Below are 21,441 nucleotides of genomic sequence, written 5' to 3'. Positions count from 1 at the left end.
CACTCAGCGCTGCTGCCCGTCTGGCACGCTGTCGCTCCTCCTCTTCCTAATTTAGCAACGGCAGGATTGAATGTTTTATGCATTTGAAAAGCTGTAATCCTTTTGAATCAAATCAGGAAAACCCGCGCTGCTCATCACAACACTGATGGTTATGATTATGTTGCAGGATGGAATGGGAAGCCTTCAGTTGAAGCAGGATGGGATTCGCCTGGAGGGAATCTCTGAGTTTCTCCTGCCTCTCTACGTGAAAGAGATCCAGTCTCGAAGGGTAAGTTGCCTCCTGCGCTCTTCTCAACAACTTTAACTTGCCTGTAGTTTAATACTTTACTGTACTGATCAACAAGGAATAACTATCATCGACTGAAAGGCGTGTGAAAATCTCTCGCCTGGAAAGATCTCGCCAAAGCTGCAGACAAACGGGTATTGATCTCACAATGTTGAGGATGTTGTGCTCAATTAATTTGCAACAAAGGGAAGCTTCACTCGGAGCGCTGACTTGACAATACTTTGATGTTAGTTTATATTTGTACTTGGATAGGAGAGATTACACTCTCTGTCCTGTGCTCCTCTCCTCCTCCTCTTCCTCCTCATTTCCTGTCATCCTCCAACACTGCACTATCAGGGCCTCCCATCGGCAGGAGATGGGTAATAGGGTGCCTCTCAGCTCCTCTCGGGCTACATACAAACCTACAGGAGATTACAGACGATTACAAAGGGACCAAAGTCCCCCCACTGGATTTCCAATCAAACACATACGATAAATTCCCCTCTTCCACTTCCTCCCTCTTCTCGTCTTTGATGTTTAGTAGATTAACCAACACAGCTCCAGTGCAAAGTTGATCCAAATTTTCTTCTCCCACACGAATCGCAGACAGACGCTCCGTTGGATCATCCTCTTTTTCAGTGATTAGACATGGTGCAGAAAGCAATTTCAAGCACTGGAAGCCAGGGTTCCGTGTAAATGTGATTTTTGAGGGGCGTCGATGGTGGAAGTGTCTCGATAGTGGGTACAATTTGCCACAGCAGATTGAGAAACAACTTGGAATATCCCCTTCGTGCTCTTTGATCTTGTAGTTGGAGCTAAATGTTGATTTAAATATAACAATCATGTTTAGCAAAAGCAAACACCTCAAGGCCATAGCAAGCCGAACATTGGACAAAGCCAATATTTCATTCTCCAGTGAAATACCACCGGCAGACATTTTTACTGTCTTGTTTTACAGACAGGCTGTGCAGTGGCCCCCTTATCTGCCGGCACCAGAGATATTTGCGGGGCAAAAATCTCTGTGGGTCACTCGATATTTCTCACCTGGAAAAATATGTCAAGCACTGCGAGAGCAGGGATTATGGTTATCCAATGAGTTTACGCCACAGTGCACAGTGCTGTTGTTCAGTCAGATAACCACCACTAATCAATAAGTCATTACCTCAAACCGCAGTGAACTTTGTAGTGCAGCACAGAAGTTAAATATAGTACGATTATTCTTTTTATATGTTCACTGCTGTCGAGGCTGAACTCAAAGTAGCTTTAGTTTGACTTCTCCTGGATCAATCAGTGCTTTGAATCTTGAGCAATGAGTCTGAAGCCATAATCTGTGAATACCAAGTGGAAATAACTCCCTCAGTGTTTTTGGCAGGAACTTTGATAGCTGGCAGCAAATAACAGGCTAAGCAGCCCCTTGAATCAGCGCTCTGCTCTCAGTTGCATTTTGTGAAATGAGAGCTGGTAACTTTGCACAAACGGTTTACGTTAGTTGCAATCCCTGCCAAATAAAAACAAAACAGAAATGCATTCAGTACAGCAAATACTAGTACAGGCCATTTGCAGTCATATTGTGTATTACAGACCATGTTTGCATTGCTATTTGGCAATAATAGCTATATGTATGACTGCAATTATGCAGCAGTTCGCCACCCATGGTAACAAATACGTCCACGGTAAGAATCCAATAATATGAACAGTAATAAAGCCATGAAATCATATTGTATTTTAGTTGCACAATATTTGCACAGTTTTAAACATTTTGAATATTAGCAATGGATTAAACAACTAGTTTTATGTCAAAGTGATCACTTGTTGTGACAAACTCCCAGAGAATTATCACTAAACTCTGTGATTCTCCTCAACTCTAGTTTCGCATCATGCATCTAATCGTTTGCTTTGTTTGCAGTGGCAGCAAGAAAACTCTACAAAGCCCCGTGTGCTGCATACCCAGCACTGAACCGCAGACAAAGTTTGACTAGCCGGTGAACATAATTGAGCATTTAGAAGCTAAAGCGCCGTATAATTCCCTTTTGGGAGTTGAAGGAAACTGAAACGGCCTTAAAAAGAAAGTAAATATTGGTTTGCACCTAGTGGTCAAAAAGTCAGAACTATAGTGTTTAATGTTGTCATAACACAAGTTTACTGTACAATAACTCAACTGAATGAAATACAATCTATAATGAGCAAAGTTATGAATGAATTATCCTCATCAAACAAAGACTAAAAAACACACACTGATCAAGAGTGCACTGTTTTTTCAACGCTGCGTTTAATTCGGTTGCTATTCAAGAGTATTTATTATGGATTAATTCTCAGACCTAATAATGATACACTGTATAATGATATTGGAAAATCCCTCTTAGTATAATAGCTTTTTAGAAGATTTCACCCAACCATTCTTATTATACAGACTGTATACTGGGTTATCTAATGTATCTCACTCTGTACCTTTCACACTGGTGGCAAAGTGCAGACTCCAGAACCTTTAGTTAGTGTTGATGCTTCACATTTCCTGCCTGCTGTGCTCTGCATGAACAGATGAACCCAGGCGGTCACAACTGCCTCTCCAGCCTTCTGATCTGGTACCAACGTGACAGAACTTTCAAGTGCAGGGTTGATTTCAAAGATGCCCCATCGTTGCTTTCACACCTGAAATTGTGGACCTTGTGTGGCACTCCTGCTTGACACTACACACACTCAATGACCCGGAAGTATGAAATGGCGGCCATGATGAATTCTGTAAATGCAAAAAAAAATGGACTTGTGTTTCTTTCTTTACCAAAGGAAAGGAGTTAATGACATCCCACAATTGCTTGCGGTTGCTGCATTTAAAGCAACTCACTATTCTGCCATAAAACATCTGCTAGCGTTGTTTATTTGTACTTTATGGATACATTGAAACGATCTTTCTTTTGAGATGTGATCCTGTTTTGAAAAGGAATTCTTACATGAATTGTGCAGCATTGAGATTGTCAATGCGTTACAAAGAAAGTCGCTAAATAACATCCGTCTGTCGTCGAGTAAGAGCTGTCTGATTCCCTTTTAGCACCGCAGTTATCTTTTCCTTTATCCTTACAAATGTTCCTTCACATCTGTCTTGACCTCATCACGTTTTCCTTTTAGGTCAAGCAAAAGAGGTTGGAAAATAAGACGGGTCGTAATTTTAGCCTCTTTTTTCAGCCGCTTTCAGTTATACCCGCTGAGTTGTCATCAAGTCTGACAGGCGGATGGATGGATGGAATATTTTGTAGATTATTTTCTCCTCACCCTGGGGGCTTCCCATATTGCACGTCTGCTTATCTATGTATCCATCCATCTGTCAGCTTTTACAGACGGCACAGAACATGCACACCTGAATTGCTTTGGCAAAAAGAAGCCAATGCGAGAACCACGAAAAAGATTTGACAGGACGACCTTTGTGTCAAATTTCATACAGTTTCATATTGTACTGTATTATTACACATGTGAAAGCCACCATACTACTTTAATTCCAAACAGAGGAAATCATTTAGACGCTTGAAATTTCACAACAAAGTGGCTGTAATTTCATGCTTTTTCCAATCTGTCACACGCGTGAGATGAACACTGCAGTCATGATTTCCAGTGTTTGTGGAGCTCAATGTTTGAGCAGGTATTTATTTTCTTTCACGTTCCTCACACAGAAACTTCAACCAGGGTGGATCAAGTAATACAAAAATATGTTGTCTGTGAACCTAAAGTGTGGCTGTTGCAGCCATTGGAAGAACATGTTGGTTTCTGTCAATTGGTGAAACCGTAAAATAGTTTGCTTCAGACGTTCGAGAAAATGTATATTTTTCTCGTTTGTGTCCAACGTGATATGTTACAACAAACCGATCAATTTTCTGTTTCTCTTACTTAAGGAAGCTTTTCATTTTTAAAATGTCAGATTGTCACAGAGTATTTTTAACAGATCCGCAAGTGTATCAATGGGGAATCCATGCGGAGTTAAATGGAAGATAAATTATTCAGGATACAATATTTATTTTTGCAAAATTCACATTTAATCTTTTTGAGCTAATGCATATTTGATTTCTAGTAGATTTTCTGCAAACACCTGAAAAGAATACACAAAGGAAACAAGTCTTGGGATTTGACTGCATCAGGATGATGTCAGCTGCTACTTGAGGTCAAATTGGATTTGATGAGCGGGTTAATTTTTAGCAGAGGCCAGTTAGATGTGTAGTTTTTAGTGTTTTGTAAATTAATGTATTCAAGTGAATTTCAATCATTGATGGAACAGTGTTGTTTGTTAACTGCAGAAGTGGATTTCAGTGAATAGTTCCTCCTCTCTGCTTTAATGTGTATAGAGAAACCCAGCTGCTGTTGTGTATTAGCCTGCAGCCTGTTTGGCCTTTGATTAGATTGCACACTGTTAAAGGCTGCTGATGCACACAGCAGGTGGATATAAATGGGGGTCAGGGAAGTACAGTAGATGCAACTTCTCCACATGATGAGTCTCCATAATTCTCCCTGAATTTCTGACCCTCTCCAGCTTGGACTTCATGTTACGTTGCTGATTTTCACCCCATTAGTGATGGTTCTGTAGAGACAAGTGGTCTAATATGAGCAGTAGCAATTTCTTGCTTTATTTAAAAAACAAAACGTATGACGCCTTCTTTAAACATATCGATTTCATAGAAGTTATAATGAAGCCTACAATGAACACAAAGTTGCGCATTGATTTTTTTATTTTTTTTGGAGGACAGAGCAAATAAATGATCCAGATAATCAATCACGTGTGATAATTATTTTCATATTGTCTTGTCTTTTATCTAGTATTGCAATTTGAAATCAAGAGAACTTTAAAATTGCATCTTTGCTTTGAATTTGATAAGTCTGAGAAACAATGTTTTATGAGGCAATAGGGCCCATATACTGTTAATCAAATCTCTGCTGTTCAGACTGTTGGCTCTCCTTATTGTCTCCGGGGACCCTGACTGATCTATTAATAGCATCAGATGCAGGTATATCTTTATTGGAGTGAAACTTCTCCCTCACCGAGTCTACTACTTGCATTGGTGATGCCCGACAAAGAGACTGTAAGCACTGGTCTGCCGATGAGGGATAAAGCCATCCACATGTTTAATGGTCTCTGTTTAAAATCAAAGCTTTTCTGCAGCAGCAGTGCCCCAGAGACCTGAACATCCAAGCTGGCTAGAACCAGTTTAATTTGGAGAACAGTATTATATTGAAATACAAGGGCCTTTTTAATATGAAAATAATTAAGTATCCCGGAAACCATGTTTCAAAAACAGCCTGTGCCCTGCATAGAATAGAGCCTGCCTGCAATATTTGATATTTGGAGGGGGGAAATGAAGACCTAATAAGCGTGCCTTTCAACTCGGCAATTTTTAATTCATTATATTTATTTGCTCAGCTTAGTATGCAAATTAGCTTCTAGTACAATCAAAAATAATTAAAATTCAAATATATTTATGCAAATATTTGGTTAGGATGACATTAAAATCCTGAGCAGAGCTCTGTGCTTTAAAAGTCTACATTTTACTTTGCACTGACTTGCTCACAGGAAGGTAGTACCATCAGAGGTTGCTTTGTTTTAGACCATTTCATCGAAGCAGTGTGCCATGCTCTCGTTTTCAGCTGTGATCTTATTCATTGTATGCAGGGAAGCATCCTCTGCCTTACAGCAGCCATGGTAATTCTTCAGTCTGCGGGGCCCACTGCACCTACTACTACAACAGGCTCCATTTATGTGCATTCATTCAGATCTGTACTTGACCTTCCTCAACGGGCGCAGTGCCTAAAAAGCCTTTTATGTGATCTCAAAGAAGTTTTCAGCGCAACGGCGACTCAGTCACGGCCCCCAGGAAACAGTTTAAAGACCTATACAATCTTTAAAGGGATGCTTTGAATCAAGAACTCAAATTTCTTCATGATCCTGTGCTTCCTGGAGAACTTATTTTCATGATGCACATTTATATTGGGAATGAGCAAGGAGGGAATGAAAATGAACCGAATGACCTCTGCAGAGTTACACCCCACATAAGCTTGAGATAATGTGCTATAATTTGACGCTTATTTTGGGAGAGCATGAAGTTAATCAAACCTAGTCGACTGCATTGTGGCAGAACTGTCTTCTCATATTTGAGACTGTAAATGCTTACATTTCACAGTTGCTACTGCTCTTTTGGGAGACATAATAATGTACACAAACACTGCTGTACATCGCCAATGTGTGCCGTGAAGTGGGATACTCCTACACCTGTCTCCATGTTAGTCTTAATGTAGTTTGATTTAATGTTGTTAAATCTAGTAAAGATTCAGGCTGTGCAGTGCAGTACAACCTGCTTTGTATTCACGCGTTACACTCAAACTATTTTAGAGATACAGCAGTGACTTTCTCGACTAGACGCTTAGTATGGGGATTTAAGAGATCATTCTTAAAGGAGTTTAACGATCACAATTATTTTAAAGCTGGTTTAGATGATCTGGTTTAACTATTGGCTTGTGCTTCTTGCTCTCTTGGACTTTGTTATAGTGGTTAGTACATCTTAATTGTTATTGTAATACAATGTTATTCAAACCAGTAAACATGATATCTGAAAGTACAAAAATAAGACCCAAGTTTAAAGCTAGTGGCATATCCATCCATCCATCCATTATCAGCCGCTTATCCGGGGTCGGGTCGCGGTGGCAGCAGGTTCAGCAGGCCGACCCAGGCTTCCCTCTCACCCGCAACACTTTCCAGCTCATTCTGGGGGATCCCGAGGCGTTCCAAGGCCAGCCGGGAGATATAATCCCTCCAGCGTGTCCTCGGTCTTCCCCGGGGTCTCCTACCAGTTGGACGTGCCTGGAAAACCTCTAATGGGAGGCGTCCAGGAGGCATCCTGACTAGATGCCCGAACCACCTCAGCTGACTCCTTTCGACACGAAGGAGCAGCGACTCGACTCCAAGCTCCCTCCTGATGTCCGAGCTCCTTACCCTATCTCTAAGGGTGAGCCCGGCCACCCTGCGGAGGAAGCTCATTTCGGCCGCTTGTATTCGAGATCTCGTTTTTTCGGTCACGACCCAGAGTTCGTGACCATAGGTGAGGGTTGGAACATAGACCGACCAGTAAATGGAGAGCTTCGCCTTCCGGCTCAGCTCCCTCTTCACCAGGACGGACCGGTACAGCGCCTGTTTTACAGCTGCAGCCGCACCGATCCGTCTGTCGATCTCCCGCTCCACCTTACCCTCACTCGTGAACAAGACCCCGAGATACTTGAACTCCTTCGCTTGGGGTAGGCAGTTTGTCCCCACCTGGAGGGAGCAATCCACCGGTTTCCGGCAGAGCACCATGGCCTCAGATTTGGAGGCGCTAACTCTCATCCCTGCCGCTTCACACTCGGCTGCAAAACGCCCCAGTGAATGCTGAAGGTCACAATCCGAGGAGGCAAACAGGACCACATCATCCGCGAACAGCAGAGAGGCGATCCCGAGACTCCCGAACCGGATCCTCTCCGCCCCCTGGCTGCGCCTAGATATCCTGTCCATGAAAGTCACGAACAGGACCGGTGATAAAGGGCAGCCCTGGCGGAGGCCAACACCCACCGGGAACGTGTCTGACTTACTACCGAGGATACGAACACAGCTCCTACTGCAGGCGTACAAAGACCGGATAGCCCATGCCAACGGGTCCGGCACCCCATACTCCCGCAGCACCCCCCACAAAAACCCCCGAGGGACCCGGTCGAAAGCCTTCTCCAAGTCCACAAAGCACATGTAGACTGGTTGGGCAAACTCCCAGGACCCCTCCAGTAGTCTTGCAAGGGTAAAGAGCTGGTCCACTGTTCCACGACCGGGACGGAATCCGCACTGCTCGTCTTGAATCTGAGGTTCGACAAGCGGTCGGAGCCTCCCTTCCAGCACCCTGGCATAAGCTTTTCCCGGGAGGCTGAGCAGTGTGATGCCACGATAGTTTGAGCACACTCTCCGGTACCCCTTCTTGTAGATGGGAACCACCACCCCGGTCTGCCAGTCCATGGGCACTGTTCCCGACCCCCATGCGACACTGAAAAGGCGTGTCAACCAAGACAGCCCAACAATGTCCAGCGCTTTCAGCATCTCAGGGCGGATCTCATCCACCCCTGGCGCCTTGCCACCAAGGAGCTTTTTGACTACCTTAGCGACCTCTGCCAGGGATATGGGAGAAACCACCCCAAAGTCTTCCGGCGCTGCCCCCTCTCCGGGGGACATGTTAGCCGGGTTTAGGAATTCCTCAAAGTGCTCTTTCCACCGCCCGACGAAGTAAGGCAAGTGAAGTAAGGGGAGAATTCACTTTGCTAAGATTCCCCCTCTGCTAAAGGTATAGTTAAGATCCCAATATAACGTATTTATTTTCTCCTCTCTCTTTCCCCCTCTTTCGGTCTCACTCTCCTTCCACATCCACGCTTCCCCTAGGATAGCTTGTTGGTCTTGGGGTCGGAAAAGAATGTAACGCTGAATGCCAGAAACGACCAAGGCCAGCTGACCGGTCAGCTCACAGTGGGTGAGTCTCCACTCATGACTACCGTACACATCGTCCAGTTGGACGCTATTTTGCTGCCTTCGACAGCTGAACACCTGCTGTGGCATCACTGTCTGAGGTGTGGCCTGAAGGTAGTTTTTATTTAAATGTTTGGCCCTTGTTTAATTTAATGTAGAAATAATCACGTAATTTTCTGGGTAACATGTTAATTTTCACTCTGGTTCAGTCTCTCTTTCGCTCTCTCTCGCTCTCTCTCTCTCGATGTACAAATTATTAACAAGTGATCTTAGATTAAGCCAGCCCTGACTGTAAATTGCCTGATCAGTCTTTTTTTGTTAATGACTTTAATCAAGATCAGCGAAACAATTCATCTTTAAATCCTCTTTAATCGTCTCTGTGCGTTCAGAAAAGACTCTGTAGTGTCTTCCAGATGCTGAAACTTTGAGGTTCTTATTGAAAGGGCAATGAATTCTTCTTATTATTATCAAGCTTTACCATCAGTCAGTCCAAATTACCAAAGTCATTTACATGATTAATGACCACTGGAAAGCATATGACCTGCTTATTAACATTAATAGCTATTGATCTCAACCAACACAAGTTGAGAGTTGATACTGATTCGACAAGACTGGTGATATGACACTTTTTTTTTTTTTCACGCTTGACCTTCCTCCGAAAATTAGTGCTTGCTTTTGCAGAAAGAGCATTTTGTCTGAAATTAGATGAAACTGGGCTAGAATAATTAAATTCCCCAGCCGTCGTAGCCGGTGGATTAATGAAAGAGAAAAAGGGAGAGTGCGAGAAAGACAGACGTTAAAGGTTCCTGCATTCACATCTGGAAAAGCACCAAAGTCTGGAGAACAATAATTAATATTCCTCAGCAGATTACTTATTTCTCTCCATCCATTGTAAAGGCATGGCTGATCCAGCTTTGTTAGGCGCCTTTCATTTGCAGAGCAAGCACTCTACACAGTATTTGAGATTGCTAATAGTCTTACATGCCCAAACATAGTTTTCTTAAGCTGATTTTCAAAGCCATAAGGCAACCTATATTTGACGGCACCATTTAAAAAAAGAACATTACTGTTGGCATTGCAGATTATAACACGTTTTAAGGGAAATCTGTTCTTTTAATGCTTTTTATTATCAAACTACAATATACGTTTAGCCCTGAAATTTTCACGAGATATTGAACAATAAAACTAAACAAATACAAAAATATTGAATTATCAGCGTCCAAGTCTTTCAATTTTATGTCCAGCACCTCACTTGGGTATAATCAGTGTTTATAGTATTATTGTGGTGAAAACCCTAACCTGGATGTCTCCCGCTCTGCAGGACCTGAGGCCGTGGAGGCCCAGTGCCAGAGGCTGGAGGTACGAAGTATAGATGGAGGCCGACTGCTGTTCACTGCAAATGAGGAGGAGGTCATCATGACGACAGAAAAGCTCACTGTCACAGGTAAATGTGCTGTTCTCTCAATTTATAACATTTCAAAGGAAACCAGAGCCGGCTTGAAAGTAAGAAGAGGGTCTCAGTCTGGGGTGTTTGGTCCATACCAAGGTTTGATTGACAGCTTTTACACCAGATGAAACAAACCAAACAGCCAAATGTTCCTGAGTGTGTTGGAACCAAATGGCGCCCTGGGATAGTTTCTTACACTGCACTATAGATGTCTTTCAGTGGGTGCCACCATTCAGGTTCAATACCAAGCCGTAGTAAACACATCCTTGGCTTTCCTTTTATGAATTATAAAAGCATACATTCTCTCTAGGCTTGGAAGGTGCCGTTTTTGGACATTCGGTTGAAACTCCCCTGATCCAGGCGAGGGCGTCTGAAGACCTGAAGTAAGTTCATATTCATTGACTTTAACAGAACTTCATTAAAGCTTAATGTCACATGTTCATATCCTGTTCAATTAAAATAAAGATATTTAAATAATGATGATAAATGTTCCATAGCATTTCAAAGTCGATGCCTGTACTGAAATGGAAAAGAAGAAAATGTGGCAGTAACCATTATTCATGAGTATAATTATTTGCAAGCACCCTCTTGTAAACTCAAGCATCCACTGGTCGGCTCGTTATCGCACAGATTTAAAACTAGACTTGACCATCGTTTTAATTTCACACCCGAGGGGTGAGCTAATTTGTTAGTTATTCTCTATTGCAGTCAGGAATGGATTAAAGCACTGAGAGCATGGCTAAAGTTACAAAGGTTGAGATGCGTATTAAGCTCATACATAACACTCCCAAGCATGCGATACCCACTGCACTCCGCCCGAGGCTGCGAGCCCGGTGTCGGTCCATTAACGAGCTATAACGAGTGTGGTTTGTTGTCCACCTTACTGGTCCTGAAGGGAGGGCTGGGATCAAAGTTGGCAGAAAAAGCAGTGTTCTTGCATCTAATTCCTCTAGAGTGAGAGGAATGCTGATGAGGTTCACTTTAAAGCACGCACGCACAGGAGACACACACACACACACACACACACACACACACACACACACACACACACACACACACACACACACACACACACACAGGCTTCACACACACACACACACACACACACACAGGATTCACACACAGGCTCAGCTCAGGGGTGACCATCTGCAATGTGGCCAAAATCTTAACGAGAGGAAACCGAACAGGAGACAGTTGGGACACAAAAGCTACATTGGCATTCCGATTTTCTTAAATGTAATCCATATTCTATCAAATATGTTCAACATACGCTTCATTAAAGTTGGATTCTGTTTGTGCATACAAAATAAAAAAAATCCTCAGACTATTAAAACGGTTCCTTCACTAACAAATGACTGTAAAGCTTTCAAACAAACAGATGTACAAACTGTACTGCCGGGGCAAAAAAAAAGTCCCTTTTATCTAAACCCAATTTATTTCCAAAAAAATATGCAAAAGGATTTACAGTTTTATTATTAAAGCCAAATGTAACAAACAGAACTGTGTGGGCTAGTAATGACATGAATTCAAGCTGAAAAACATTTTTTATGTTGTTGTTTTTCCTTTTTCTTTGAATCTGTTCAAAGAGGAATTGGGTTGTGGTAAAAGTAAACAAGCCATTACTGCAGTGGCATATCGGTAAACCTGTTAAATATTTTTCAATAATATTAAATAACTTTTGCAGAACCACTAGCAGGCTATCCTGTAGACACGTGTTAAAGTATAATCATCAAATGTTGTTGAAGCAAAAGTTATAAGTAATATAGATTTCCTTAAAAAGGAAATTCAACCAAAAAAGAAGCCATTTCAACTTTGTGAATTTAATTTTTCTGATATGAACTACATCTCTGTACAAGATTACATATTGTTGACTAAATAAGCAATAATCAAAGTTACATTTTAGAGACAAAAACAAAATTGTGCTTTCCTGACCCCATCGCGTGCTGTGAGAAGCTAACTGCAAAACCTAACAGACAATTGTACGATCTTGCATTTACTGCAGTCAGTTAGACCAGATACATAATGTATACTAGAGAGCACAATACAGTAACTCTGTCTGCATATTAATCTATATCCCTATTTAATTTGGTTTGACATAAAGATCCAGAAAATCATCCCCATCTGTGAGAACTCCCTCTCCCCGCCCTTGTTCCTTTTAATGTCACCAAACCGCCAGACAGTAAATTATGACCCACAGTACCCTGTTGATTGATCACACACGTGTAAATCTAATTTATCATCCATTATGATGACATCATACTAATTAGGCTGGCAGAAGACTTACTAAAATAGAAATTCTTATCATGGAAATGTAGTCTTCATATAATTTTTTCTCTTTTCCGCTTTGCTATATTGCACTTAGCACAGCTGATGACAGCTTTTGATTATGCTTTTTATCATGAAAACCTGGAGATTTCTTCTAGAACTTCAACATCTGTGTTTAAAGTGGAATTTGCATTTATTTATTTTTTGCATTGTTCATATGTGACCCTATATTACCCATCTCACCGCCAACCTGAAAGTCAATTTCTCATTTCAAATCACTCACCACCTGTTTGTAAACCTCTCTAGATGATGAAGATGTGGCCAGGCTCACGTCCATGTTGCCCTTATTTTCCTCTTTAAAGAAATATAATTCTCTTTGTGCTGCGTTTCATTTCTCTGCAAGCCAACGGTAATCTGGGAGAAAAACAGAGCAGAGACTTAATCAAAGAAATCCACTTGAGATCTCCCTTTTCTTTGAAGCACCTGTTCTTCTCCCTGAGCGCTTTATCTGTGTACGCTAGCGCTCAAGTTTGTCTTCACTTGTCATCATGCTGCTTCTCAATAATTGAATGTACTAAGTACAATAATTCCGTTGGCATTTATTTAAACTATCCTTGTGCACTTCACTGTCATTTTATCCATGTTTGCTTCAATCTTTTCTTGTTTTTGCAATCTATCAGGGCGAATTGAAGAGGATGTACAGGTTTATATTGCCACTGGATTGGTGTGCACAATAACTAATGATGGTTAAGAACCACAGATTCAATGGGGAAAACCAGCGTTATAAATCTGTATAATTCAGTTGGGTGTTGCCAAACAGAAGGGGAGGGCTTTTGTGCTGAAATAAGTGGAGAAAATAGGAAAACAGTGAAATAAATCATTTCAGTTAAATTTGCTTCCTGTATTTGCATTTATTTATTTCAGAATAGAACAAAGTACAATACATGGATTAAATGAGTCAACAAATAAAAGTAATTTAGGAAATGTGTATGTAGATGTGAAAACACAAGGGAAAATGCATTGTATTAGTAACTTTAATAAACTAGAATAGTGTATGCATCGTGATGTATATATACAATTTTCAAAAGATTCTACAATAAACACTACATACACTTACAATGTACTATGAAATGTATATTTGTGTTTTGGTGGTTATAGTATTTTATTAAGACAAAAATGCTCTCAAATATTGGTGGGACCAAAAGTGGATGTCTTCCAAATTGGTTGCAAATGGTTTTTTTATGACGATCGATGAATCGCCTAAACTTTAAAACTTCAGTGTGCATCTTGTAGTGCAGAGGCAGTGGTGCTGAAGCTTAACAGTTGAGCGATTTGATTTATAGTTGTTTTTGTCCCCTGCGTGTCATTTTGTTTTTTTACTCCTCACTTCATCCTCTTTGTCAACTGTACGCCCAAGAAAGTAGGAGGCATGTTTGTGTGTGTGTGGTGACTTATGAATAATTGCACTTGTGCTGAGGAGCTATCAAGAATAGAGGCCTTGATGTTGAGGTCTCTAAAGCGAAGGGCAGGGCCACTATAAAGAGGATATAGTCCTGCAGGAGAGACGTCAGGTTGTCATGTCCTGCTTGCAGCTCTCAGCTTCATTACCTTTAGTCGCAGCTCCAGGGATCTCTGTGGTTTCACTCTCAAAATACCCTCTGGTGCCGAGTTCAAGGACAGAAATCCAGATAGTCGATTGCAGGGAATGTGGCTCTGAGGATTCATGTTTTGACTCCCGAGCTAGCTGCCCACTCAGTCTGATAATAGTAGCAGCCCTCCAACCAGAAATTGCAGCCCTAAATATGAAAATATTTAAGTAAACTACATAATCGGATAATTTTTGTTCACACTCAAGGGAACAGACTGGCTCCTTCTGATAGGTATGGAAGACGGATGGTAGACGGACGTCTGCTCTGCGACAAAAAGCTCTCCATGTCTCAGCCGTGTCGAGACCAAACTTATTTTTGTGTTGCCGTTTGTGGCACATAGGAATCTGTAGTGAGACAAGTCCGACATTAGGAAGCAAAGGCAGACCAGACGGGATTTGAAGGCTCTTTGCTTTCTCACGGTGCAGACATCACACGGTACATTTCTGGGCCCAGCATCAAAGAGCAGGAAAACAGCTTTTCATTTCATTTTCTCTACGTCTCTTGCCTACTTGAGCACTCCTCTTCCGGTGTAAAGTCTGTTTGCAGTGCGGCCAGCCGTGTACCCCTCTCTAGCGGCTCCAAGCAGCTTTCGGGACAGTTTCAGCTCGTAGCTGTGTCCACACAAGAGTGACGGGTTCATTAAGAAGATAAAGGCAGAACAGAACAACTCCTCTTGGTCCCACTTACCTCTGGTCAGACTTTTCTACCTCCAATTTGTCGGGATTGAGATGCAGTGCAGCAGGAGTGTGTTTTTTTTCCCTCTCCAATTTTGAACAGTTTCAAAGAAAAATGGTTGTTCTCTGTTATCGTGATGGTCTTATTTGGCCATGAGAGAAAGGTTTGGACTGCAGAGGAAAGAACATTACATAAAGATACAGTGGAAATAATTGGTTTACGGGTTGGGAGGGAGTTTCATTTACTGTCATACTCACTCCTCCATTTATCAGTATACCTAAAATACATATATCATTGCCATACATGGTCCGGGGTCTGTCAAAACTCTACATATGTTTTTATGCATCACATAGCAAAAGTGGACTGTAAGATGATTCGTGGTAAACTCCTGATCTGTATCACAATTTAAAACGTTTAGTCATTTTAGAGTGTCCTCTCCATTAGGACTGCAACTAACAATTATATTGTTATCAGATTAGTTTTTACTCTAGCGTCAACATCAAGAACTACAACAAATAATAATACATCCATTATTGGTTGGTCTACAGGAGGGTTTTCAGTGACGTCGTCAAGTTGGAGAACAGTGGAGTAAAACAGGCTTTTATTTTCAAATGGTATCAACCAAACAAGTTTTATAGATATATAATTTAATAGCAGAATAAATAGTATACTGTGTTTCTATGGGAGAGGGACTGGGGAAGTTTCAAAAATACTTGTAAAGTTAAATATTTGTAAGCATTCTCAAAAACAGAATATTGTGAAGTAAAAATAAAACAAAGAATAACCAAAGACATACATGATGATGACATGTTGGTTACTGAAAGTTGTTCCAAAGCATACCTGGGAGAGAAAAAAGAGCAGTAGAAGAATACAATTTAAACAAACGCAGAGCAGACATCTTTATTTCTACAGGTCTATGGCACTAATAATCCCAGGTCACAGACATTTCTCAAATCCTCTCCAAATTGTATCTACTGAAAGCTGATTTAAATGAAATTAATTTTCTTTTCTTTTTTTTCTTTCATGGCGCATAATCCAAAATGTGTGTCACTTTCAGATGTTATGGAGATTTAAGTGATTTCAAGACGTCTCCTTAAAGTCTTCCATTTAAAATTCATTGAAAACAGATTTGGGGAAGATGGGGTGAGAAAATCAATTTGAAACGGTTATGACTTATGAAAACAAATTCCACATTGATTGGCTCTTGCACTTATCTTTTCCTGTGTAAACAAATAGTCCACGGGGGGAAAAAATGAAAATTGCATTAGCCTCAGTGTTGCTGAAAGGTCAAATCAGCGGATACAATTATGAGCTGTTTAGGAGCCATACTGAGATTGTGTGTCTTACTAAGCGTAACCTGCTCAATACAGGTCTCTACTGTAAAACCTCAAGAGCAAAAGGTATGACTGTGTTCTCAATAAACAAAGCTTGCTCTTTATCTTCACTTTCAAACACTTGTGGCATCATTCCTTGATGCAAATGACCAGCTATTAGCTTTTAATCAGTTCTGCTTATCTACTTTGGACATGGTTGCTCCTTTAAAAACCAAACCTATAATCCACTGTCAAAATAGCCCTGTGGATGAAATGTGTACTTTTTTTAATCCTGAAAAACTCACTTTTTTTTAGTGCTTGTGTGCATTCCAAGAACTGTGAAATAAGACAACCAAAACTGACCTTTGCATTAAACATTCTAGAAAATGTTAATGCAGGGCAAACTACAACCAGATCTTTGACAAGTTGTATTACATTTCATTTAGCGGATGCTTTTATACAAAGCGACTTACATTTTTGCTCAAAACACCGTAGACACAGCAACAGGGAAGAATTAGGGGTTAAATGTCTTGCTCAGGGAGACATCGACGTGGACGTGGGATGTGCAGACGTGGACTAGCAGAGCCGGGGTACGAACCACCGATCCTCTGATTGAAAGACGGGCATGCTAACCACTGAGCCACAGTCGTCCCGGGTCTGCAAGCTACAAAGCAGAAACTGCTGTCCTGGCACTGAAAACACACGAGGCAGGAGAAAAGTGCGACTTGCAGTAATAAGTACGCGCCTGTGCGGCTTTGAGGCACGTTCATGCGTTTCAGGCCGGAAAAAGATCTATAGCCTCAGTCAACATGTCACAGGACTCACAGGAAGTGTATTGATTAGCGAGGGGGGCTCTATGGCTGCACTTTGCGGCTAAAAGTTAAACTAGCAATCGTCTCTTCTCCATTTATTATTTAAATTCCACCATATTGTAATGTCATAGTCTAAAAATTACACAACCATCAGTGCTGGAAAAAATATGTTGACACCCCCCTACAAACTACTATTGTGTTATTGATGTAGTTTAGTAGTTGGGCTACCGCAAAAACACTTGCATGTTATAGATTTACAATACAGGAGTGCGTGTGTGTGTGTGTATATATATATATATATATATATATATATATATATATATATAATCTTTTTTTTTCTTCTTTAAAACAAACTAATAATTAAGGGACACTGTGGCAGTTCCATGATTAAGTCAAAGTGAAAATCTATTTTCATTTTAAACAAATGAAATCGTGAATCCATTAATTGATTCAATCTATTCCTCACCCAGCTTTTATATGCATGTGTATTTGTCTGTATGCATACGTTTCATTTTGAACATCTTGCAATTATCCCTAATATTTCATATGTTTTGAATTTTCTTACCTTGGACAGTGCATAAGGCTTGTAAAAAAAAAAAAAGTACTATAAATCAAAATTATCATTACCATTATGAAACATCAACCTGCCCCAAACAAGTAATTACAGATGGATATTCCTAAACTATGAGCTGAATAACAATCAATATAACCTTGAACTGATCTTGTAACCTCAGCTCTTAAATCACACTAAGTGTTAGACATGAAAACATCTTGAAAGTATACACACAAATGATTGATGAGTTTGTGCACTAAATCCCTTAGTTTGTGCACGTTTTTTATGTATTTTTCTCAGACTGGAGTCGCCAACACGGACCTTAACCATGGAGGCTCCCAGAGGGGTGGAAGTGAGTGCTGCCAAGGGGCCGCTGAAGGTCAGCGGTCGAAAGGATCTCCAGCTGGAGTCCACGGAGGGAGAGGTGAGGAGGATTCAAAATGATGCTGCAAGTGGAAACATCCTCTTTTGTGCCCTTATTTATTTATAAACCAAAAAGACCAATTTTGTGTTCCGAATAAAAGTGATCAGAGCGATGGCGTTCTTCCTTCCCTTGTTATCCTACCTCCATCTGTCGCATTGTTTTTACTGATTGCACCGGAAGCATTTATCAGTTGGTGTTGGTGATGCTTCAGGTCAGGGGACCTTGAGCGATGTTATTTGAACAACTTCTCGCATGTCTGTTTTATCTCCCAGATACTTTTAGATGCCAAAAGCATTCAGCTGGGTAGTCTCCCGCTTGGCGTCTACACAGAGTCGCACCATCAGGCCTCCCGTGAGCAGGTCGTGTACGAGGTGTGTGTCTGCCCCAGCGGCAAGATCTACCTGGCTCCTGCCGAGACCAGCTCCACTTGCCAGGCCATGAGCAACATCTGCCTCTGGAGCTGACCTGGGAGCAGTGTTGTTGATGGGGGACATCTCTAACGTCTGCCTCTGGAGCTGCTGAGATCGAGACTCCTCCGTTGGTACCCAGTACGGAGATTAGAACTCACCACAGTAGAGAAGGAGCTTGAACTCTAAGCTGATTGCAGATCAGTACAGAAGTATCCGAGTGGGCTGCCTCCAATGGCCTTTTGGACGTCAACACAACCGACAGGGTTTGAGGAATGGCAGTCTGAGTAGCTCTCTGACATCAGGAATATCACATAACAGGACCATTTCCCACTACCTTATAATTAGTCAGAGGACACACCCTTTATTTTTCTACGTCATTGTAGACATGCAGTGACTATTTTTAAGATTAGTAGATGAGTAAAACGCAGGTGCCTTCAGCTTTTGAAGGAACTATTGTGTAATATTGAACCTGTCTGTGTAATCAAAGAGATAAGTTTTTTTAATGTTTGATGTGAGAAAGATGAGCACAATTCTGTCTTCCCAAACAATACCGATTTTTTTTTTTTTTTTTTTTTTTTAATAAGCAATAGATCAATAGAGATTTAAGTTTTTCTCCTTTTTCGGCTATTTAATTTGAAATAAAAAATGTTTTTATGTGGCACACATTGTACTGATTCACACCAGTTAAAAATAGATATACGTGCTGTTTTGAATGTCCAGGTAAAGCTTCACAGGACTTCACTTGAAGGTAAATATTCTACCTTTTCTTGATATTGATGAGAGAATTAAGTGAAAAAAGACGGTCTCACAAGACGGTCCATTTAGAAGCTGTTCTTGGGCTTTCGAGCATATCAAATGATCTTCATTAGCATATGGCGTTTGCCCAGTTAACGTGAATAAAAAATGACCACACTGCCTACTAGCCATTCTGAAGCTGTTAATCGTATATGATCTTCAACAAGGACGAGAAGAAAACAAAGAACTACAACTCCGTGACATCTTGGATAACTTAAAATGCTGATGAGGATCATTGATTATAACAAAGTTCAAGAACAGCTACTCAATAGACCTTATGATGAGCAGTAATATTTTTTTTTTAAACATTAAATTAGCATTACGTTTTATTCAGTAAACTCTATCTTTAATCTTTTTTTATGTTTTGAAGTCCACTCGCTAAATTAAAAGAAAATGTGCTAATTTATTCTCTCTTCCCTCCGAGGCTCTGCTGTGGAGTTTGACTCGAGAGGCTGGCTGACCTTGGCTCTGCAGCTGAGAGGGAGGCGGGCGTGTGTCAGCAGGCCTGCTGGGGTGCAAAGCCTCGCTCCACTTCCTCATCCTCCATCATCGCCCTGCAGCAGAGACGGGCTTGTTTGGTAGGAGCCACGCTGGCCTAACAATAGCTTCGCTGCCTCGTCCAGATGTTCTTTATACTTCAAAGATGCCCTATGAAAGATTGTTTGTGAAAATACACCTGTGATATTCCCACGACAACAGAAACTCCTTAATTAAGATGCAAGATTCACATAATTTACCCAAATTTCATGATGCCACATTCAATTGATCTGTTCCTCCCAAATTAAGTGATAAAATCCATTGTATTGTTGCATTTGATAACCTGTAACTTATCATGTAGCTCATGCATTCATACGACACACACCAACTGACAACCTAGAATTTCACCGTATCTTCCCAACATGTTAAAGTCTTGCATATCCTTATTGTTGCGATGGCGCCGGCCTGTCCAGCACTCAGTACAACATTAACAATGGAGAGAAAACGGCTCGGACATGTATCTTATCTGGGAACCTGGTGAACGCTGGATCATTACAAGGCTTTTCCAAGCCACAGGCAGTTCCCACAGAACTGGCCCACGGTGAGTGTTTAAGACGTAAGGTTAAGAACATATATTATTGTAGCCTGCTGCGACACACAAGTGTTCTGTCTAAGTCCAAAGTTGCCATTGAATCACTAAATCAATGTGCTAGAAGATTCATGGATATAGTATGCCATAAAAAAGTCACTGTCATTGTATAGTATCCTAAAAAGTGTAAAAAAAAAAAAAAAATCATAAAAATTCATGTTTTTAAAAGTCAAAGGAAAGTCCTAGAAAGTTAAAAAATATAGTATATTATGCCATGAAATGTCAATGCCATGAAATGTCAAAGTATTGTAGAGTTCTCTTGTTTGATAAAAACATGAAGTAATATTTTATGTAGAAACAAAGCAATATTAAAGATCTAGTATAGCATATCAAAAAGTATGGCATGTGAAAGTGATGGATATCATACAATCTAAAAGATAGTATAATGTTAGTGTACTATAGCATTTTATGAAATGGTATATTTCATAAAAACTCATCAAATACTATCATGAAAGGTCAAAGTATAGTAAGTAATAAGCAAGTGAAAGTATCCTATTTTAAGTCATGCCACAAAAAATTTTAGATTAAACTTGTCATTTTACTAAAACTGGAGGAAGAAAATGCTACACGTTCAGCATATTTGCACACACAAAAAGAGGAGAGTTGTGCTTATACCGTCATCACATGGTATAACAAGTAAGTCATGTGAAGGGTTTTAGTATAACATATATAAAAGAGTCCGAGTACAGCATGCCCATAAGGTCACTGTATATGTAGTGTATAGAAAATGAATATAAAGCCAGTTTAGTATGGTGAAAATAGCACAAAGTGTTAAAAAAAGGGTATATGTCAAATTATAAGCACATTGGTAGACTTCACTGTTTCACCTTCAGCTGAAGAAAGCCTGCGCGTCAAATTAGAGGGATGGCTAGTGTTCAAACTGCTTGTGCCGTTTCAGGCTTTGCAGAAGAAACACAGCGTGCAGCTCAGGCACTGCGATACGTTTATCTAAATAATCTATCAGAAAGTTTCTCTTGTCGGAACTTCTCACAGCAATATATCTTTGCGCCAATACTTGTACTGCCATCTAGTGGCAGCTCAAATGCACAGCTTGATAACCTGGACAGAGGGTGATGGACCCTCCATTATAAGTATTATGTTCCTGCTAGTTTGCCTTTAAGGGAAATAAAAATGGCCGTTCCCACAGCAACATGGAACATGTTCAAACAATTCATATTCTGGTTATAGATCATGTTTAAGT

The 21,441-nt window shown here is 40.7% G+C and overlaps 1 protein-coding gene across 1 annotated transcript in view; it reads left to right on the top strand.

The window, feature by feature from the left end:
- LOC306734632 (zeta-sarcoglycan-like) overlaps positions 1 to 18,373 on the top strand; it is a gene marked incomplete at both ends in the record, with an annotated part of 31,079 nt that extends 12,706 nt beyond the window's left edge. Inside the window, 6 exons of the mRNA XM_079215994.1 lie at positions 167 to 268; positions 8,688 to 8,775; positions 10,093 to 10,215; positions 10,529 to 10,601; positions 17,786 to 17,909; positions 18,182 to 18,373. Of these exons, the coding sequence (XP_079072120.1) occupies positions 167 to 268; positions 8,688 to 8,775; positions 10,093 to 10,215; positions 10,529 to 10,601; positions 17,786 to 17,909; positions 18,182 to 18,373 (702 nt within the window). The remainder of the gene's footprint in view (positions 1 to 166; positions 269 to 8,687; positions 8,776 to 10,092; positions 10,216 to 10,528; positions 10,602 to 17,785; positions 17,910 to 18,181) is intronic.
- Between the last annotated feature and the right edge of the window lie 3,068 nt (positions 18,374 to 21,441).

Source organism: Taurulus bubalis (genome assembly GCF_910589615.1).
Source record: "Taurulus bubalis genome assembly, chromosome: 3".
In the NCBI taxonomy this organism is placed as follows: Eukaryota; Metazoa; Chordata; class Actinopteri; order Perciformes; family Cottidae; genus Taurulus; species Taurulus bubalis.
Note: the sequence above shows the minus strand (reverse complement) of the source record. Positions and strands in the feature narration are given on the sequence as shown.